Source organism: Echinops telfairi, unplaced genomic scaffold, assembly GCF_000313985.2.
Source record: "Echinops telfairi isolate 266 unplaced genomic scaffold, ASM31398v2 ScPeMD7_9;HRSCAF=40, whole genome shotgun sequence".
Lineage (NCBI taxonomy): Eukaryota > Metazoa > Chordata > Mammalia > Afrosoricida > Tenrecidae > Echinops > Echinops telfairi.
Genome location: NW_022103906.1, coordinates 84,561,974 through 84,584,633, shown reverse-complemented (window position 1 = coordinate 84,584,633; position 22,660 = coordinate 84,561,974). Strand labels below are relative to the sequence as shown.

Below are 22,660 nucleotides of genomic sequence, written 5' to 3'. Positions count from 1 at the left end.
GAAATGTAGCCATATGTTAACCCAGAGCCGAATCCAGGCACATGCTAAAAGACCAAAGAAGGGAGAAAGCACTCTAGCCCCTAAAGGATCCCACCCTCTACTTAGTTTAGTGAGCGCGCTGGAGACCTGCGGAGGTCAGAGGCACCTCCTTTGGAGCTGAGCAAGACACTGTGCTGGTTACAGGATCACCTCAGTTTGGGTCTATTTTTCTTCCTTTCAGCCTCAGCGACAGACCTCTTCATATGAGCACCAGGAACCTGGACTGTCCCTTCCTTCCAAAAGTAAGTCAGAATCCTGTACCTCTTTTCAGTTCCAACAATAGATGCTGGCTGCTCTCACCTCTTCAGGCCAATTTGAGGAACTGCACCAGGAACCATTCGTCTGATCGGAGACTCTCCTGCATTTCCCACCCTCACAACTGAGTTCTCCTTGACCTATTGATTCATTCATGCAAACCCTCATGGACCCAGTTGCAAAGGTTTCCTTTGAAGGTCAGAGCTAGCGCTACCCTGCATTTCACTTCTCTGACTTTTTCTAGTTCTTCAATTCATACAGAAGAACATGCTAAAGCATTAATAGACTGGTGAATTTCCTTTTCCAGGAAAATATATAATTTGTTGTGTGTATAATATCAGTAGGTTTTGACAGGAAATGGGAAGGCTTTTCAAAAGAATGTTGCAATCTGAAATAGTCTTTGGGTAGAAAGAGTCTATTCTAAGCAGACATCATTCAGGACTGGTGGCAGGGGGAGGGGTAACCTTCAGTTTCTTATTCCCTTATTTCTTCAATACTAGTTCAAGGAAACTGCTAGTTTTGTGCTTCATCTTCCCAATGGAATTAGTGACAGTTGTGTTGCTTAGGTTCTTTGCAGCTCGCTAGTGTTCAGTTCGGGTACTCGGATCGGGTGTTGCCAATGTTTATGATCAAGGTTTTAGATGAATGAAGGTGGCAGAGGGAAGCCTTGAGTTTTGGTTACCTTTGGGATTGTTAGATATTTGAGTTGGAAAGCTCTAACAATGTATAAATGCAAACATGTGATTTGTCCCAGAAATTAATGCCCCCACCCCTCCTTTTCCACCCTTAGCTGTTTTCTCCTAAACAGAGTTTGGTAGAACTGCAGGGAGACTTCTGGGTACTGACTGTCAGGAAGCCTCATGGGCTGGTCTAATTGGCTATTCCTTGTCCAGTCCTGCAGGCTGAATTAGCTAAGGGCCTGTTGGTCTATCTCCGAGCCCGAGGGAGAGCTTTGCCTGGCAAAGACGACAGGATGGCTATTGAGAAAGACCGTACAGACAATGGACACTCCTTGGGAACAAATTATGTGGATGCCTTTGGGACGAATGTTTCCTTCACACTTGGCAAATGCAATCTCCGAGACCCCTCAGCTACTGCAAGGTGGCAGTATATCACCTGAACACCCACTCACTCTTTCCCTCTCACGCAAAGCATGGTATACGCTGTTCTAGAGGTTTGGAGATGCCAGAACATTTGAATCAATGCCCACATGACTCTGTCTTTCAGTTCAAATAAATCACCCTGCGTGGTATAGTATATACTCCAGAATTCATTTATTTGTGTTCCCCCCCCACCCCCACCTCAAGTTTAGCAAAAGAACATGATGATTTTTATTTAACTTGCAAAAACGTAGTTCCTCAGAGTTCAGAGACCTTTAGAGTTCTGATTTCGGCTTCAGTGCAGGTCAGGTTCCTGTTTGCTTTTGCATGCACTTAGCTGCCTGCTTCACGGCTGGCTCCCTGCCCAACTGTTGACATGCGTCGATCAAGTGACTCCTAGCCAGTCACCTCACTTCTGAAAGCCTCGGCCCATGTATGGTTCGATCAACACAAACCGCCTGAATGGTTTCCTCAATGATGTAAAAGTTCAATTGCATCAGAAGAATAAATGAGAATTAATTGGAAAAATCAGAAGGTAATAATAATTTCTCCTGGGACAACCTTGAAGTAGGGGCTCAGGTCATTGGCTATGTCTGATTGCAGTTTGTTCAGCAACTCAGTGAGATAGCTCAGAAACATGTGGTACTTTTGAATGGACAGGTCAATCAATCTTTTGGATTCAGTAAGAAATTCCTCATAGTAATCAGAGAGTTGGTCTGCAAAATTTTGTAGTTTCAATGGGAACTGCTGGTAGTAACCAGAAATGATTTCCTTCATTGCAGTCGCCCAGCGTTTAATTATATCCTGAGCAATAGTACAAAGCTCTGTAATCTTCTCCGTCCCCTTCCCATGTCCATCAGCAAGGATGATAAGATATTCCTGGACATTTTCAGACATAAATTGCTCATATTGACTTGAGAGTTCAGAAATAAAATAAGCAGAAGTGACGGTGTATGTGGAATGCAAGTCTTGGAGGATGATTATGAGGGTCGTGACTATGTTAGTGACTTTTTCTTCAAGTTCATAATATTTCACTGTCCAACCCACCATGCTTGGATCAAAATATTCTTCCCGCAGAGTCTTTATGTACTCATGGAGTTCCTTTAACTTCTGAGAAACTTCCTGAATTTTGTTTTGAGCAAGTTCCTTAAAGTTATAAAGGTGTTCTTTAAGGCATGTAAATATATAAGGAATCAACTTGTTGAAAGTCATGCTGATCATGTCTTGGATGGTACTAACAACATCAGACAATTTATTCCTCTTTAGTTTCAATACTTTCTTTTCCACCTCTTGGAGAATTTCTTGCTGTAATGCCTTAAGATCAGTTAGCAACTCTGTACTCGTCTTAGACTGAAGACGATTAAATTCTTTTTGAATCTCTTCTAATAAAGCATGTAACAGTTTCCCAGCCCCTACAAATTCATCAGTTAGTGAATAGGTGCCATAATGAAAAGGAAGTATAAACTCCAAGCGCTTAATCAATTCTGAGTTCTTCCCTAACTCATGGACATAGGCAATTAGTACATTTAATCCACTTTGGACTATTAAATTTCCTTGAAACAGTACCTTCCCTACTTCGCTTGTGACCATAGTGCAGAGTTCAGCTCCAGTATATGTCCTGGCTTTCCCTGGGAGCTGGAATCTAATGGCCCTCAAGAATTCAATGAGGGAGTCAATCAGATGTGTGATTGTTGTGTTGTAGGTTTGAATTACTTGTATTGAGCTGTCATACACTCTATCTGAAAGGTTCTGAAAGTAGTCCTGGTACAGATTCTGCGCCTCATCCTTCCACTGCTTGTAGGCCCTTGCCGTGCTGCCGGCTGCTCTCCTGAGCCCTATGTCTGCCTTATTGATTTGTCTCAGAGCTCCTAGGTAGGCCAGCTCAGCACCGTTCTCTATACTTCTTCTTAGCCGCGAGGACACGTCTCTCAGATCTACTCCTGTGTGCTCCCGGTGGTACACGTTGATATAGTCGTAAAGGGCTCCGGTGGCCTTGGGCACGTTGTCTTTGAGAGAACTTAGCAGTTGGGAAGTTGCTTCTTCTTCCCAGTTGACTTTTATTTGCATTTCATTATCAGATTCTTGGTACTTCCATTCAGTTGTGAGTATGTTGAACTTTTTGCCTGGAGAGGACTAAAATCAGCAAAAAAGACATTTATAAAGGTGTTTTCCATGACACCAAGCAGGTAACATACGGCACTAAAACTTTATCAGCCATTAAAAGTAAAAATCAGAGATTCATCAGATTCTGAAGATTTCTCTGTTCTTGTGTTTGTGTTATGGTTCAACAACCCCCTTGGTACTGCTCTATTTCACATGCTCCAGAAAGGAGTGTGGCATTTATACAGCGACACTCACCTTCCTAACGCTATCACACTAACCTACAGAGTGCAGCCTGCGGTATGGATTACAATTCCATGTAAAGATGGCCCAAATCCTCACACCTGGGTCAATAATAAGTAACATCATGGTCAATGGAGTGTAACCCTCTTGTTATCTTCCACTTAGTTTTGGAATGTCTTGAGACAGCACTGTGTACAGAGCTCAATTGACCCACTCTAACTCTATTTTCTCTTGGGGTGTGTAACCCATTAGCTGGGACTCACCTGAGGGAGGTAGTAAAACTCCAATTTAAAAGCATCCTCATCCTCTTCTTCCAAGTTTAAGACCACAGAGCCTATGGCTGAGGAGGCTATTGAGGAGAAGAGGCTCTTCTCATCTGATTGGTAGTGCAGATGAATATCCGTGAATTTGGGGCTGGTGATATCAAGGCGAGCCTCTCCTAACCAGTCTCTGAAACAAACAAGTGCACGAGCAGTCATGAAAATGGTACAGAGACGAACCACCTCACAACGAGTTCTAAAAGTATATGATCTTTCCACAAAAGTTCCTTACGCAAGGGTTTGGTATTTGCCATCTTCTTTATATTCTGCGCTGAGGTCACGGTGTGAAAATGTTCCTTGGGTCTTACAAACTAATGCTCCATCTTCAAACTTGTGTGTTCCCACAACTGTATAGGATAAATTTTATATTTCATTAACTGTACGACATAAGCGTTTTTATCATCACCATTGGGAGGATTCCATATTAAATAAGTGCCCTTGGAAATATATCCTATGCAGGCTCGACTTTTTAGTAAATAGGTAGAGACACACTATTTGGTTTTAAAATGATTTTTTTTAACAATTCACTCTGTATCTCCCTCTTGTGAATGAGGCTACATTTTCCACAATATTGCTTTGACACAGGAGTTATAGAAATAGCTCCTTCCCTGTTCTTTTAAATTTGCTCCAGAGAGCAATTGTGCCTCTAATCGTATTTAAATACAAAACGATTTACCTACAGTTCTCCCTGAGAAAATAAAGCATGCACGAGAGAAGGAAAACATTTGCTTACTGTTGAGATCGTATTCCAGGAACTGGAGGGTCGAGCTGCAGGTAGTATCCAGAAACGTTTCAAAGTGATCCGCTTTGTTTTTCCAGCCAGCACTCCACGTGGAATTATACAAGGGAGAGGTCACTGCAAAACGGGCACTCAGTGATCCCAAAGAAGGAATGAAAATTCCAGCAGGCACAGAAAACGTCATGGAAGGAACGGCAATCATTTGCTCAGGGACAGTGATGGTTGGCAAATCAAAGTCTGCAATCTTGTTGGCTATTTTATTAAGATCCAGAGTAGCACTGCCCACAGAAATACTCTTTGAGAGGGTAAACGGTGACACAATTAACTGAGACCCAGGCACAGTGACCTCAAAAAAGGGAACCGAGGATTCTTCTGGTTCGGAATATTTTGTCAACACATCTATTTGGGGGAATTTTACTTTGGGTAGTGTTGGTATGTTGAGGTCAAATGGTGACGTACTTAACTTCTTACTGATTTTTATTTCACTGAAGTCAAGTGTGTACGATGGAATATGAAGGTTCGTTAATGGGACTCGCCACGTTGGAGTGACAAGAATTGAGTTTGGATCGTTGAGTTTCAGTCCAGGGATAATGAACTCATCGGCCAGTTCTTTCACAGGGATAGAAAAATAATAGCCGTTGGGGTTTTTCGTGTACACCAGGGCGGTTGCAGCATGGAGGGACTGTCTCCTGCCACTGCTAGTGGTTACATCCAGTTTCAGCAGGTCCCATACGCTCTTGTCGTAAATTGGTAAGACGACTTCTTTGAGGAAAGACAGGTGTCCTTCTAAAGACCCTGCGATGTCAAGACGTGCCTCTTTTTGGCCATTGGAAAGCTGGAAGTTGCTCTGGAGAGAACCAGTGTGAACCTGGACCTCACTTTTCCAACTGACCTTCTGGTTCTCAGTGTCAGCATTCAGCACCCCTTCCTGGCCAAAGTAAGGAATGTCAAGGAGGGAATTGGGCTGGCTTGCCCGGACCTGCACCAGGGCTGCCATTTTCCATGGAGAGAGTTCCAGAGTGGCTTTGCTTGTGTGCTCTCCAGAGGTTACAAATGTGCCCTGTAGCTGTAAAAGGTTTTTCGTGCTGTGTTCCCAGATGGCATATATGCGGGAGAGAGTGGCTTCTCCTGCAAAATTTTCCTTCACTTCTAAATTCCAGATGCCATCAAGCCTGGAAGCCCCTCGCAGTATCACGGAAGATCGAGTGCCCTTGGAATTCAAATACGTATTCACCTCACTGGCGAGATTCCCTGAATATTCCCGTGAAAGGACTGAACCCTTGACGTTTCCTTTGGTAGATGATTCCATGGAAAGGTAGGAAGAGAGGCCTTCGAAGTTGAACTTGTGGTCCACCGCTCCTTTGGCCGCAGAGTATAGCCTGGGGCAATTGAAATCATACTTTAACTCAATGGCTGCAGAGAGAGTAGGCTTTGCCTTGGTGTTTCCATTCAGTTCTTGCTTAAAATTCATTCTCAAAATTGGAAACTGGACGTTTGCACTTGTGGCCATCGAGGCTTCCATGTTTTTCCTGGTTAGGCTCATGGTACTGTCGTGGCTGCCTTCCACAAACTTGTTACTTAGGGACCAAGCGGTGGCCAACTTCAGCCCTCTTTTCCTCGTCAGACTTGAGGTGCCCTCTAATTTGTACTGGAGCGCAGTAATAAAGGAGGAAGAGGAGGAAAGCAAATGAGCAACGATATCCGACTGATTATAAAGGCCGACGTTGGTATTCAATGTGATGACACTTGATTTAAAGGAAAACTCATAGGTCATATTGCCCAGGGCTGGAACGAAAATGTTGTTTGAGGTTTGGGGCAGCTGGAAATCTGGAAGGGAAAGTTTCCTGAGACTCCAAGGGATATTGTAGCTTTCGGATTGAAGATAGACTGCACTGTCTCTGACTTTCTCCAAGTACTTGTTGAAGGATTTGATGTGCTGATTGATAAAATCATAAAACACATCCAAAGGCACTGGGATGGAATGCCTGCCTTTGTTCTTCTTATACTGAGCCTTGACACTTAAATCGAAGGATTGCTTTGTCGTTTTCAAGAAGTCCTTCAAGCCCGTTCTTTCCCATAAGGAGAAATCTTTCACCTGGGGAGTTGTTAATGTCATGTAAGGTAGAGTCATTTCAGGAATTGTTAAAGGAATGTTTAAGAAATCCAGGTTGGCTTCTCCATTCATTCCTACATGGGCTTCCATGCTGTTCTCATTGTTCCCAGCAGAAAAGTTTTGATGGTATTTGTACTGATTGAACCTGGCACTGGCTTGCCAACTTGCTTGCTGGACACTAGGATTCAGAAGCAGTGCGTAATTATTCAGGAAGTCTATCTTCCCTGTCAACTTGAACGGAAAACTAACTTTCAGATTTCCTTCATTGTTCGTGGATGCCATTATCTCAAATGGCTGTGCTGAGAAGACAAGAGAATTTTTCAGAGTTCCAATAACTTTGCCATTTAAGGAAGCATCATGGGTGCCCGTTATCTCAGCCTTCATCTCTCCCAGCAGTGCTGCACCCTTGGCTGTTAGAATGCTACGACCTACGTGCTGCGAGTCAACTTGTGACTCGATTTCAAATTTCAGATAGTTGAGAAAGCCAGATTCACCAAGCAACTTTTGGTTCACTCTCAGGTGTTTACTGTTGATCTTGTTGGACAAACCAAAGGAAGCGGTGGGCCCTTCCACGGTGAAGTTAATTTGTGATTCATGTGTTCCCTCATCGGAGAATTTGGGGCAGGCCCATTTCCATGACCCTGTACCAGAAGAAGTCCACCCTATGCGGCCAGCTTCCCACAGGGTCTTCATTCCATTGCGCAGGTCAGCCTGACTGGAAAAGTCCAATTGGGGGATGCTTAATTTGTGGGTGTATTTCGTGTTGCTTTCCAGGGCAAACTGCTGGTTTATATTGAGAAGCATACTGTTGCTAAGCTCCATTGTATTTTTTTCTGTGTGTAAACTTGCCAACGTGTCCGATTTTCCCTCAATTGCGTTTCCAGAAAATACCACTTGACTCGAATGCTCTGTTTTCAGGTACTTGTTGGAGAGCTTCATAGATTCCTTCACAATGATCGAATTGAGCTCAGAGTCCGACAGTTGTGCATTTGCTTGAAAATCAAAATTGAGAACTTCTAATTTGGATTCTCCTTTGGCAGTGAAAGTAGCCACCATCTCCGCCTTGTTCACTGACGTGGTTATATTCTGAATGGCAGCATTTGCATCGAGTGTGAAAAGAGAAGACTGGATTTTCAGAATGCCATACAGCTTGCCAAAAGTGGGGATTTGGATTGTGTGTGAGATGTGGGGAAGCTGGAATTCTGGTATGTGGAGGTTGGGAACTTCAAAATCTTTAACGTTGATCTTGGGGATTATGATTTCAGGAATCGTGAATTGTGGTAAATAGAAGTCTGGCAGAGTTATTCCAGCAAGAAGAGTGTCATTCACCTTCAGATCCCTTAGGTAAATTTCTGGAACAGGCCATTGAAGCTCACTGCTCAGCATCTGGTCAATGGTTCGGATGAGTTTTGCTTTAATTTCTATCAAGTCAATTGTAAAAGACGGTACATGAAAGGTATTGAGAACAGTGAATTCTGGTGTGGTAAACTTGGATGGGACTTTGATATCTTTCAATGTTTTGAAGTTTATCTCAACTGATGGAATTCTCAAATCGGTCATGGGGACTATGAAGTCAGGAGTCTGAAATGTGGCTCCTTTAAGAGCTCGAAGACTGACTTCAAAGGAAGGCATGGCCCAGAACACGGTCCGTATTTCAGGAACTGTGAACCCCTGTTCTACAAGTCCTTTTATGCTCTCAGCCCAGTCTTGGATGGAATACTGCTCTGCGAAGTCAGTAAGGGCCTTCTCAGCAAGGATCCACCAATCAGAGACGTACATGACCAGCGTTTTGTAGGCCTGGCTTATCAGAGACAGGTAGCGTTGCAGTTCCTGCTGAATGTCCATTTGATACACTCGGTCTCGTGTATCTTCCAGGGTCTCTTGGAATCTGGCTTTCATGTAACGTAAAGAGGTGGAACTGAAAGCCTCTTGCAGCCAATCGAGGAATACGGTTATTTTTGTGTCCTTGAGGGCTGCCCAGTAGACTGACATCACCGCTTTGACTTCCTCCACAAATACTTTTAAGGCTTCCACTTTCTGTGGTAGATCCACAGCCAGGATTTCACTGTTGATTCTCTGAGTCATCTCACGGATTTTGTTATTGGTTTCATCCACAAACTGGTTGTAATCAAATGACCTTAATTTCTCTACCAACACGTCAAGGAATCTGTTAACTTCTCCCATAAAATTTTCAAAATGTAATGCTTTAAGCTTTTTGACAACGTCATCGATACACCCAACCAACTTCTCAAAGTACGCTTTGATCTCAACTCGTTTTAAGGCACTGCTTAGTCTCTGAAGGGTCTCTTTTAACTTATATTGATGAGCCAACTGGACTGACTTATCCATTAAAACCTGGATTTGTTGGTCAACCTCATACTTCTTAATTAAGTCATGGACTTGAGCTCTGAAAGCATTGATGACTTCCGTTACCTCCAAATCCTCAATAAGGTTTACAACAAAGTGTCTGACATGTTCAATAATGTCCTTTAGACTCTGAATTGGAATTGCAGTTCTCAAGTGATCTAAAAGCACTCTGATATCAATAGTCTCAACCTGGTGTTTTAGCTTCTCTGCAAGGTGTTGAATGTCTATATTCTGAATCTGTGTCCTGAGCTGTTGTAATTTTTCTTGTAGTTGGATTCTGATTTGATATTTAGTGTCCATATTTTGAATCCAAGCTTCAGTGCTACTTCCCATTTTGTTAAAATCAATCTTTTCAACAAGTACGTGTAGATCATGGATGGTTTTTATTAAGTTCACACGGATACGATAATTTTCATCAAGAACTTTTAATCTTTCAATGATTAGGTCAATAATCTTAGCAATGGCTAATTTTAAATCATGTAGGTCATAATTATCTTTAATATACTGATCAAATTGTATCACATAGGTCTGTAGTTGAGACAGTTTTTCATTCAAGTTGATTTTGGCATTATCCAATGCAATTTGTAGATCATTTGCTGTGATTCTATAATCTTTTGTGAAAGCAGTTAATTTCTCCTTAGCATTAGTAACTTGTGCCTCCCAATTAAATGCCTTCAGATAGTCATTGACTTGTTGTGGGACTTGGTCCAGGGATGCTTTGTATTTCCTAGAAATTTGATTAATATTGATGTGCTTCAAATGCCTCTGTATCCTTTCCAGTGCAGTTATAATTGCTATTCGGTTTTTCTCAAAATACTCCGGCAGAATTTGCAAGAATGGGAGGTCGATGGTGTGAACATCTTGGTTCTTATCATACTTCACAGAAGCAACAATAGTAAATTCTTGGGGTTGGTCAGCAACGTCTCTCATCTCTAAGGCATCAAATACATTGACGGGCTCAGTGAGTATAAAGGGCACGTTAATTGGCCAGTCCAGCACAGTGAGGTCAGCCAAGGCTCGTCCACTGAGCTCCACACCTACTTTGTCTTTTGTGTTGTAAGCATCGAAGTCCTGGCTGTATTCGTGTTTGTTTAATTGGGTCTTCAGTTTCCAGGTACCCATCTGCTCAGCTGGAGTCAGCAGAGCATTGACTTGGTGCTCAAGAGCTGTCTCGATGCTTCTCTTTGTCATAAGATGGTGACTCGTGGATCCTTTGTAATCATGGGAGAAGGTCAGGGCCAGAGGTTTGGCTTTCCATAACAATTTGCTGTATAGCTGTCCAGTGTGTTCCCCCCAGAGAGCCAGTTTCCCGTTGGCATTTGTATGAGCATCAATAGTCATCGTAAAAGGTTCCATTGTAGAGTGGAAAACATTACTGAAATGCAACGAGTCTGAGTTATAGTTTGTACTGATATCAATGGCTGAAGCCAGGCCAGCAATGTCTGTGCTGAGCCGATGGCTAAATTCCGCATCTCGAACTTTAGCTACCGTGTCTGCTTTATAAGTTGCGGATAAATCAGCATAAGACATGGCATAGATATGTTTTATCTCATTGTTTTCATAGGCCCCTTTGATGGTCCCACCCATATTCAGCTTCAGGGGTTCCAGCTGTAATTTCCCATTGTTGGTCAGCTGCAGAGCGTTGACTTTCAGGTCGTTGTTTAAGGTCGTTACCAGAGCATAGGGCTGAAGCTTTAAATGAAAGTTTTGCTTATAAAATTTGTCCGAGCTATACACATTGTCAAGTTTGGAAGCGAAGTCCAGGGACAAATCTGCCATGGTCAGACTATTTGTATAGTCAAGTTTCATTTCAGCATACGACCCCATCATGTCACTGGAAAGCTTAAGTCCTTCTTGGTTGATTTTGAAGTTGAAAATGTTTTTGCTGTCAACACCCAGAATCATTGCCTGATAAGCACTGCCCAAGGATATCTCTGTGAGGCCAGCTTTTCCGTCTAGAATGAGTTTTGCATGGTGCTCCCTAAAGCGGCCGTTTGCTGTTAATTTCAAGGTAGCTCCAGAGAAACCAACCCCCGCGTTCAGCTCATTCTCTAGAACCAAGGGGCTGTACTTCAAGTTGGTAGTTGCACTGGTAGACAGCCCACCCCGGTCAACCCTGAGTGTGGCCTTGTGAGCACCGCTGTTAAGTGTGTCACTGCCCAAGACGTCAGCATTTAATTCAAGGCCATGGGAATCGAGCGATCCAGAAAGCACGGAGTAGAACCTCAGTGCGTTGTAATTCGCCTGATACTCAGACCGGAACAGGGCATTTTGTCTAGAGACGGTCACGTCCACTTTGCTGGAAGTGGCAAAGTCCCTGTACCTCCCATTGGTGTCAGATTTCACAGTCAGCTCATAGTTCTCATACTTCAGGGAAACTGTGTTCTTCAGCAGGCCATCTTGCAGATCGGAGTTGGAGGTAAAGGTGAGTGCTCCATCTTCGTATCTTCCCGTCATCTGGCTGGTGCCCTGGATGTAGGAGGAGTTAAATCTCAGGTTGGACTCTCCATGCAGCTCCCCTGTGTTCAGATCTCTCTGATAAGCCAGGCCCCAAATGCCTTTTGTATAGAAGGAGGAGACTCTGAACTGCCCCTCGACCTTCACTTCTTTGACATTCAAATGCTGCTTCTTTTTTGTATCCAAGTGAACTGAAGCAGACAGCTGTGGTCCCCAGGCACTAGTTGCATCGAAGGTTAGTAGACCTTTGGAGGCTGGATTCTTTCCACTTTTTTCTACATGATTGAATTTAATATTTGAATCCAGAAATTTATGGCGTAGAGATCCATCACATGATAAAGTGAATGTATTCCTGTGGTCATACGTTGTTTCTCCTGATCCTAACAAGGAAAAAAAAAAAGACAGGTTAAATTAAATAATGCATTTCCAGAATAATCACTGTGCTGAAAGTCTCTGAGTAACGAAGTCCCATTTATCTAGTAGTAGTCTGTTCCATCTACAGAACAAATAAAATGTGATACTGCAAGGCCTTCCTCCAAACACCTTCTGTGACCCCAACAAACCATGTTGTGTTCCTTTAGCAAGAGCCTCCGTTGTGCCTTATCCATAGACGTCACACCCCTGTCATAGCTCCTCGCATGCTCAGACACTGGTGCTGATTTATCGGTCTGCTTTCTCTGCCACTGGTTAGTAGATGCATGGTGGAGAATAGTTGATGAGGATAAAGTACCCAAGCCCCCAAACCAAGTTCACTGCCACTGAGTCATTCCCACACCTCCAAATGCCCTGCATCAGAGGATTTCTATTTCCACATGTTCTACAAATTGGAGCTTCTATTAGCTTTTCATTTCACAAACTAATTCTACTACTTCCATGGTTGTGAAAGCATCGATTCAATCCAAATCTATCATTGCAAACATAGAGAAACTAAGATCCAAAGAGAAAAGGTCACTTGGCCCACGCCCTCCGAGCCAAGTTCAGAAAGTGGAACGTCACCCAGCTCCTGGATTTGTGTTTTTGAGCTAGAGCCCTAACTGGAGCTGAGTCCTAGGAACATAGAAACTGGGAAACAGCATCTCGTCTCTTTTGTTTTGCTGAAGATTTGGAGGAAAATAAAATAAAACACATTCCTTTGATCCCTTTTCTTGGAAGGCTTTACCTTGAACTGCTGTGTGATTTGGGGAAATCATCTAATTTCCATTTCATAATCTATCTACAGAGGATGCTCTGTGTTCTACACACACCCCTGCCCCTACTCTGAGAGCAGATGTTGGCTTTTATTCCCAAGCCCAAAGTGCCAAACATGGAGCTCTCACAGAAAGGCATAGATGGATAGACAGAGAGATAGACAGACAGACAGATAGACCAACAGACAGAAAGATATATAGATAGACAGACAGATAGACAGACAGAGATAGACACACAGACAGATAGATAGATAGATAGATAGATAGATAGATAGATAGACAGACAGACAGTCAGATAGACAGATAGATAGACAGACAGACAGATAGAGCTTTTTATGTTCCTTAACAATGTCACTTTCCACCAAAACAAAGAGCTAAAAATAAGCATTTCCTATTTTGTACTTTGCTGAAATTTCACATTTTAAATCGTGCACAGGCTTGTTGGTAGAGAATTTACATTCCTATATTCATGTGGAACCAGAGCAACCATGCTTTACAAAGCAGTAGTTCAGGGGAGGAAATCCGGCAAATCTGTGACCCCAGGAAGAAATGGCCTAGCAAGTTATTTAGAACCATCTAGATAAAGGAATGGGTCCATTTCCATGGGTGAGATGAACACTATGAATGTAGAACAATGAGTTGATGTCAGTGTTATGTGACTCTTCTGTGTCACTCAGACTCTCCTAAGCTCTAAATATTTCCGGGAGTTCTATGGGGAAGGTGGTAAACATTGCTCCTTTCTGTAAGAAAAGAGGAGTAGGAATATAGAATAACGGGAAGTGGAGAGCTGTGGGTGTCTCTGAAAATACCTGGCTAGTTGATACTAATTAATCCAGGTGCTCACAATGAACATTTACAGTGTGCCCTGCATGAAACAAAGGCAAGAGTGGGGCAGAGCGAAGGACAGGAAGCTCCCGTCTGTGCTACAGCTCCGGGCGTTGCTGGGCATGGCTCACCTTGCACGCTGTAGGAGAACAGGTCGACTGCGGACATGGCTCTCATGAGGTACTGAGCCTTCAGGCCGAAGTGATCTGTGCTGGTGTTGCCTCCCGTGAAGGAGGCAGACCAGTTGTAGGCATTGCTGTAGACATTTGTGGACAGGTCCAGAACACCCAAGAGGGGGACCCGTAGTAGATACACCTTGGGAATGACAAAAGTGGGGATTCGGAACTCTTGAGATGGCAGCTGGAACCCCACGGACTTGAAGTGGAGGGCTGGAGTCCGGACAGTTTCTAAGATATTTAGATCTTGGGAGGATCGGCCACCAAAAGGCACAGGAATCTCAAATTGCACACTATTCTTGTTCAAGGTGTATTTGAACCGGCCATCACTGAAATGAACAACAAAGACAATGTTCTCTTGATCAGACACGAAGGTCTCAGAGTTCTGTTCTCCAAGCCACATTGAACATGCCCCATTCTGAAGCTCATAATACTTAAATACTTAAATGATATACTTTCAAACTCACAGCCATTGAGTTGATTCTGACTCAGAGACCTTATGGGGTGGGGTAGAATCATCCCTCTGGGTTTCTGAGACTGTAAACTCTTTACTGGAGCAAAAACGCCTCATCTTTCTCCCATGGAGCAGCTGGTAGTTTTCAACTGGAGCACAACACATAACTCACTATGCCACCAGGGCTCCTTAAGGTATACTAATAAACTGAATTGTGCTCTTAAAATGTTGCCTTCATTCAGTGTTTAACTGATGCTGTCCCGACACCGCATGGCTCTGTAGTCAGTCTGTAGTCAATAATTCTTCTAGCCACTCTTTAATAATTCTTCAAGTTCAATGGCTACAAAGAAAACCCAATTCTGAATGAAGAGGGATTTTGCTTATGATAAGACAAAAATGGAATGCGTTTAAAATTCAGGTTTGAAGTGATAATTAGGGTGCAACTAACAAAATGCCTAAGGGTCTTCTTGATTCCTTGGCATTTACCTTCTGATATCATGTCCTTTATCTACAGTAATTCATCTCCTTAACATGTTCAGAGAGTTTCCCTTAAAAATATAAATGAACAAAAAACAAACAAATGCCCAAATAAAATTCTATTTATGTTGCGTGGCTCAAAAAATATTTCTGGTTTCTTCTTTTACCTTTTCAAGAACAGGTTTTCTGGGAGGTGGAAGTCTGGCAATCCCATTTTCTGTAGGTTCATTTCCTCGAGGCCACTGAGGTGATCTTGCAAAATCTGGGTGTAAGGAAGGTTCCTGGATGTCTTCTGAAGCCAGGTGTTTGTTGCCTATAATGTGGGAATTTTGATTTTAGAATAACAGACACAGATGAGATTGCCTTAGCGAAGGGGGCCCTGGTGGTGCAGTGGGTAATGCGCTGAGCTACTAAACTCAGTGCCCGCAGTTCAAACCTACCAGCTACCCTGAGGGAGAAAGATGAGGCTTTCTGCAATACTTGCCGTGCTTGCAACATGAAAGCCTCTTTAGTTCCACAAACGGACAGGTGGGTGGGGGAAAGCACAGTGACGGTAGACCAGTTACACTGGAAGTTAAAATGAATCAGAGAAAATGATGAATGATGGAATAGCTTACTGAGACTCGTAGACAGTAGCCTAAAGTTTCCTGTCATACTCTAGACATGACACCCTTCTCTTAATAGTACTACTAATTTGGCATTTATCACATACAGCTTTATTTACCAGGCAATTATCCACATATGAATATTTCTCTTTTCTCCAGGAATTCTTTAAAAAAATCATATTATTGAGGGCTCATATAACTCTAATCACAATCCATAGATACACCAATTGTGTAAAGCACATTTGCACATTCGTTGCCCTCGTCATTCTCAAGACATTTGCTCTCCACTTAAGCCCTTGGCATCAGCTCCTCATTTTCCCTAACCCTCCCTGTTCCCTCCTCCCTCATGAACTCTTGATAATTTATAAATTGTTATTTTGTCATCTGTTACACTGTCCGACGTCTCCCTTCACCCACTTTTCTGTTGTCCATCCCCGAGTCCCCAGAAATTCTTTAGGGGCAGAAAGCATGCCTTATGTATCTTTGTATGGGCTTCTGCACCGAACTCGGGGTTGGGTGTGTAATTAGTACTTTTGACCCATGCATTTATTGACAGGCTAATTCATACTTACAACTATTAATTTGGAACCCATATGGCGGAAAGTCATGTCTGTTTGAGGGACTCTGTGATCCAAAAGGCTGTTGGCATACATCAGCAAGCTCTGAGGGATATCAGAGAGATCCACAGGGAAATTAGAAGCCACTTTTCTGGTGTCCACATTGGTGCCAGCATTCCATTCAAATTCCATTTTCTCTTCATCTGAAAATGCACATCGGAAACACCTGTCAATGGAGCTAGATCAGCCTTTGACAAGTGCTTTTCAGGCCTGTACATCGTGGCCCTGGAAGCTCTTATCTGGGAGAAAGGGCACATACCATAGCGCCATGCCACCTTCTTGGAAACCCTGGAGCCAAAAGCTGTAGCAGAGGAGTCTACTTGCAACAGTAGTTTCGTGGGGGACCAGTGGGTCAGGATCTCGCTTCTGGCTTCTGCTTGCAAACGAGGTATGGAAATTACACCTTTGATTTTGCCTTTTTCCTTCATGTCGCAACTGTGGAAAAGAAAGTCAGTTGACATCAATGAATTTTCGCATTCTAAGGACAATTCAGGATTAAACAGAAGTTCCAGGATCAACATATAACCCCCTCCCCCACCCTAGGATGGAGTGGGGTGGACGAACAACAGAAAAGTGGGTGAAGGGCAACAGAGGATGATGTAAGATATGAAAATAATAATCTATAACTTATCCAGGGTTCATGAGAGGGGGCGGGGGGAGGAGGAAACATGAGGAGCTGATATCAAGAGCCCAAGTAGAAAGAATATGCTTTGAAAATGATGATGGCAGCATGTGTACAAATGTGCTTGACACAATGGACGATTGTGTGGATTGTGATAAGAGATGTAAGAGCCCCTAATAAATGTATTTAATTAAATTCAAAAAATTAAAAAATTAAACAACCCCTCCAGAAGTTCCATTTATGGTAATAAAAACCAGATCCATGAATGGCAAGAGAAATGATCCTAATTCACATCATTAACTTCAAAAGACAACCTTCAGCACACATTCAGGACTTCCCAGGGTGGAGAATGTTTGAAAGCTGTACGAATCCTGATCTATGACTTACTAGCTCTATTGCCTTAGTGAGAGGGGCCCTGGTGGTGCAGTGGGTAATGTGCTGAGCTACTGAACTCAGTGCCCGCAGCTCAAACCTACCAGCTACTCTGAGGGAGAAAGATGAGGCTTTATGCTCCTGTAGGAGTTGCCTGAACTGCAGTGGGCTTGGTGTTAGGGGGGTATTGCCCTGATCAGGAGGTAGTGATATTTCAGCGGTAAAATTCTCCTCTTTCCTGAGGGGACTCGAGCTCAATTCCCAGCCAACATACTTTAGGCTCAGTGACTATCAATGCCTGTCAATGGCGACTTTCCTGTTGCTGTGGTGTTCAATGGATGTCCGCAAAGGTGCCAGACTAAGACTGACTCGGAAGAAAGGTCTGGGAACCTACTTCCACAAATAAGACCATGAAAGCCCTGCGGATCAAAAGATCTGATCCCCAACTGATCACGGGGATGACGCTAGATGCGGTGCTGTTTCAGTCCCAGGTGAATGGGGTCATCGTGAGCTTGGGGCTGACTTGACACCTGCGAACAACATTGCCTTGACCAAGTTGTTTCATCCTCCTGAGCTGCCATCTTCTCATCTATCAAACAGAGGCTGCTTGTAATTGCTTTGTATTTTATTGTAAATAAACATTTATATTTATTTTAAATAATATTGCAGATATCCTTTCTTTTTGTTTTAAACAGCATTCATTTATTATCTATTCTGTACTCTAATCAATCTCAATAAATACAAAAATTTGCAATGTCAAGTAAATGGTGATCAGTAAAAGATGGACATAGCTTTCCATTGGGAATTTTAGAGTATAATAAATCGATACTAAAATGGCTAATTTTGCTTATTTTATGTTTGTATTTAATATTTTTGGTATAAGCATATTTTCAAGTCCAATCCAAGGAAGTCAACTATATATTAACAGAATAAATATGTAGATGTGAGATGATTTCTTTAAAGCATCCAGCACCGTTCCTGGGGAGTCATAAGTGCTCAACCAATGGTAGACAGGTTCAATCGGTTATGTGTGAAGGGCCAAAATGTTGAGAGCTCTCTGTCACTCGGATTGCAGACTTAGAGACAAGCCGCAGGCTGGCTTTAGAGTGGAAGAGGAAGAAGCAGAACAGACAGGGCATATCACCTTAAATCTTCCTTACCTCATATGGCCAGTGAGAGTGACTTCAGTGATCTTATTATTCTGAATGTCCAAGGTGAGCTTGTAAGCTTTTTTATCCTGAGCAGATTCATCACTGACTCTGAGGATTGTCCCCAGGTCAACATCAAAATCCGGAATTTGGATTTCACTGGACAAAGTCCTCCTCTGCCGATTATATTTAAACATCATAGTGGCCTCGGTTTGCTTCACACCTGGAAGGGTTTCCAAGAGCATTAAGAAATGCGTTTTAATACAACTTTCCTCTAGCTCTTTGGTTCTTCCTCCACCCCACTATCATGACCTCAGTTCTACCTTACAAATAGGATTAGACCAGAGCATGCACACTGCTACAGATAAAAGCCCACAACACAGAGAATCCAGGATAGATAAACCCCTCAGGGCCAACGAGGAGAGTAGAGATACCAGGAGGATTAGGGGAGGGTGGGGGGAGAAATGGGGAACCCATCACAAAGATCAATATAGAACCCCCTCCCAGGGAGACGAATAACGGAAAAGTGGGTGAGGTGCGACAGAGGATGATGTAAGATATGGAAAACATAGTCTTTTACTTCAGGAGGGAGGGTGGGTGGGAAGAGGGAGGGGAAAGAAATGGGGAACGGATATCAGGGGCTCAAGTGGGAAGAGAATGTTTTGAAAATGATGATGGCAACGTATGTGCATATGTGCTTGACACACTGGAGGAATGTATGGATTGTAATAAGAGATGTAAGAGCCCGCAGTAAAAGTATTTAAAAAAAAAAAGAAAAAAGAAAGAAATGTATTCTAAGAAGCCAAGTTTGGAAGGAAGGACCGGAAAAAGCAGGAAAACACAAGTAGCTAATTCATTTAAATGAGGGCACATTTCATGGTTGTACCATACACCTTTAACTCGCTGTTCATATGTTCACCCAATTTACAAATATATACTTAGTGCCTATTATGTGTTAAGCACTACTCTTGCACTCAGGATCCCTAGCCCTCATAGAGCTTACATTCTATTGGAGGAGGGTGTACCGAGAGTAAGCTACAATATTATGTAGGCCGGATCATGATAAAGGTTATGAAGAAAACTGGGCGGTACATAGGGTCACTAAGCATCAGAACTGACTTGACGGCATGTAGCAACAACACCAATAGGAAGATAGAAGCTAGAAAGTGAAGATGGAAGAGGTGCAATTTTCCGTGTGGTGGTCAGAGAAGTTCTCGCTGATGAGGCCAATGAAGTGAATGAATGAAGAGACAGGCTACAAAGATGTCTAGGGCGGGGCCTAACAAAACCCAAACAACCAAACTCACTGCCACTGAGTCAATACTGATTCACAGTGACCCTCTGCAGGCTTCTGAGACATAACTGTTTAAGGGAGTAGAAAGCCCAGTCTTTCTCCCTCAGAGCTGTTGGTGGTTTTGAACTGCTAACCATATGGATTGCAATCTAATGCTAAACCACTACACACCAGGGCTCCCTCAGGGCCATGTAGTGGAAGTGGGAAACCATGGCTCTGATGTGGTTGGAGGGAACACTCCTTGTGTGCAGGACACAGTAAGACACAGTCTCTCTCTCTCTCTCTCTCTCTACTACGATCATCCAAGTGGTCTCTTCAAATCATCAATTCACTATAAAAACACTCCCAGGCTTTTTTCAGTTCCTAGGTTCATACATTTATGTAAAAAAATATTGACTTTTTTTTTTTAAAGGATGCACCTCCTCTTTTTCCAAAGGGCTGCACCCGAGTTTGGCCATTCCCCAAACATGGCAACTCTATTTTTCAGTTGCTTCGGCCACAGAACTGGGACTCATTCTGATTTCTCTTTCTCTCGTACATTCAACCCTTAACATCTCAGTAAATTTCATCTACCAAATCTTCAAAATACTGCCAGAATTTGACCTAACAGTTTCTCTGCCAAGTCTCTGATTCAAATCTACACTTCTTGCTTGGATTATTACAATAGGCTACATATTAATTCTCTACGCTTCTCTCCCTGTAGTCTTATCTCGACAGAAACATAAATCAAATCATGAAATTCTCCAATGGCATCTTATTTCATTCACAATAAAAGCCAAAATTTTTACCATGTCCTATGAGAAGACCATTTTCTCATGTTTCCCCCTTTTTCTATGACTTTATCTTTGGCTACTTTTCACTTTTCTGTTTCAACCATACTGGTCTCCTTCCATCTCTTCAAAGATGGAAGCCAGACATTGGTCTCCAGGACTTTGCATGGCCGTTTGACCTGGAACGTTCCTTTCCACACGCACGATTCCCTTACATGTCTCAATTCCCATTTTTATGTCCACTTGATCAGTTAGCTTTTAAACTATTTTCCTATATGCCCCCGCCTTCTCTACACCCTCGGTCAGCCCCTGACATTCCGTAGACTCCTCTCTACCACATTCTTCTTCCTGGCATGGATATGACATCCTGAATATTTATTTGTCTGTGCATTTCCTGCAAGCTCCCGAGTTCAAAGGTCTTATCTCTGATCTTCACTGTTCTAACCCCAACTCTTAAAACAAAAACTTATGAGACAGTCAATAAGCACTTTCATGGTCTACATGTGACTCCTGAACCGGCCGAGGGAAGCCCTGGAGCGGCCCTTTGCAGATACAGACCTTCTGCTTGCGTTACAAACTTCAGGGTGTCCACCAAGGCTTGACCTTCTCTCTTGAGCTCATAGGTTGCACTGGAAGAATACTGCTCTACCTCTCCCGTTGGCCTCAGTTCCAATTCAAATCTGAAAGTGTTGCGAGACAGTTGAAATGTTAGGGGTCTTCGATGAGGAGTCTAATGTTCCTCAAACCACTCATCCTCAGTTACGACCCCAAAGGACTCTTGATTATAACATGCACTCTGGCACTTCTTAATTAATGATGATCTCTACAGTTTCTTTCCCCTTTTCCAAGAGCATCCAGTAAGGTCAGATCAACAGAGCAGGAAATGGCTGGCTATGCCTGAAAGGCGGAGCCTAAGCAGTGGACGTGTGCTTGGGGGAATTGTCAGGAATCAATCTGTAGTATGAGCTCTAGGGAAGAATCATCTGCAGTATGAGCTCTAGGGAAGGCCAAAAGGTGAGAAACACTGAAACATTGCATTAGGAGCAAACTAGAATCTGTGATGTGATCTCCTAACCTTTAGGGTGAAGACAGAGAGGCATCATCTAGAAGGAGGTGCTTTTAAAGGAGTGATTCCCAATGGCAAGGGGAAGGGTTCTCTCTGGAGAGTCTAATCGAATCACCTTGGGATATGTTTGAGGATCCAGACCTCACTGGGGGTCATGACTCCCACCTTCCAACCGTATACCCTCTTTCTCCTACCCCATCTATGGAGAGATCTAGTTTTTGTATCAGCATGAATACACTTTATTTGGGTTGGAGCAGAGGACCACTGGTCTATACAATCAAAGGATGATGCAAATGCCTATGGAGAGGGGCTTACCACACACATCACATTCTCCTTTGCCTCCCAAGGGGATCATAATGTTCCAGTGGATAAGTGGTGGGCTGCACATAAGCACGTAGTACCTGGTGTCCCCGGTCAGTGGGTAGTAGGAGGAGTCGTCTGTGGAGCTGGCATTAGAGTAAGCACCAGTGGTGCAGTAGTTCAGGCCGGTGAAGAAAGGCTTGCATGTTGTCCAGGACTGCCTGTCCACAGCCAGAGGTAGAACTGCTTCCGTTTTGGTGGTAGAGGTCAAATGCAACGTGTTACTGGCAAAGAAAGACAAAAACCTTAGTTGTCTTCAAGCCATGTCTCTGAATTGCTAGCTTTGATTCTCCTGGTAGAAATATCCCTGTCTCAACCCATCTTTCTCCCTTCTGCTCACACCTGCCTTGGATGATTTGATTTATTGAGAAACAAATAATAATATCAAGAACCCAGAGTCATATCTACTGAGGGACAATGGCCAGCCCTGAAATGGTGCCCCTGTCCAAAGACCTGACACCGATTTATAAGACAACTTTACCATAATATTAGCTCCAGAATACGTGTCAAACTCTTTAATCTTTTACTTCATGCTTTATAACAGTACTTGAAAATGACAACTGCACTTTCCTTGTCTTCACTGATGAAAATTGGTTTGTGATGTGCTCAGTCACTTTTTTGTTTCTTCTCTATCTACCCTCAGCCAGACAAGATCACTCAGTTTGCCTTGCCCCATGAGGTCTCCCAAATACACAAGTCTTAGAATGATCTCTCACAGCCGGTGATGGAAACTCGGAGGGGTAACAGAAATTGCTCAGTGACACTGCCTGCAAGTGGCACCCAGGGCATGTGCCATAGATACTACACATTAAATACACCCCGGAAAGAATCTCAAACTGACAAACAAACTAACTGTTGTCATCAGTCTTATGTTTCAAACCCTGCACTACATTCTTCTTGTTCATGATCAGCAAGCCCTACAACAAATCTGAAAAGTAGGGATTAAGATTCCTA

General features: G+C 43.1%; 1 protein-coding gene across 1 annotated transcript in view; it reads right to left on the bottom strand.

Annotated features, from left to right (window-relative positions):
• Positions 1–1,564: 1,564 nt before the first annotated feature.
• Positions 1,565–22,660, bottom strand: part of APOB (apolipoprotein B) — a 50,271-nt gene continuing 29,175 nt past the window's right edge. The window contains exons 19-29 of the mRNA XM_045286594.1: positions 21,748–21,930; positions 20,839–20,960; positions 18,229–18,439; positions 16,334–16,509; positions 16,030–16,217; positions 15,020–15,165; positions 13,877–14,250; positions 4,791–12,113; positions 4,290–4,404; positions 4,001–4,187; positions 1,565–3,527 (exon numbers count right to left, since the gene is read on the bottom strand). Coding sequence (XP_045142529.1) covers positions 1,923–3,527; positions 4,001–4,187; positions 4,290–4,404; positions 4,791–12,113; positions 13,877–14,250; positions 15,020–15,165; positions 16,030–16,217; positions 16,334–16,509; positions 18,229–18,439; positions 20,839–20,960; positions 21,748–21,930 — 10,630 coding nt within the window. The 3' untranslated portion in view covers positions 1,565–1,922. The remainder of the gene's footprint in view (positions 3,528–4,000; positions 4,188–4,289; positions 4,405–4,790; positions 12,114–13,876; positions 14,251–15,019; positions 15,166–16,029; positions 16,218–16,333; positions 16,510–18,228; positions 18,440–20,838; positions 20,961–21,747; positions 21,931–22,660) is intronic.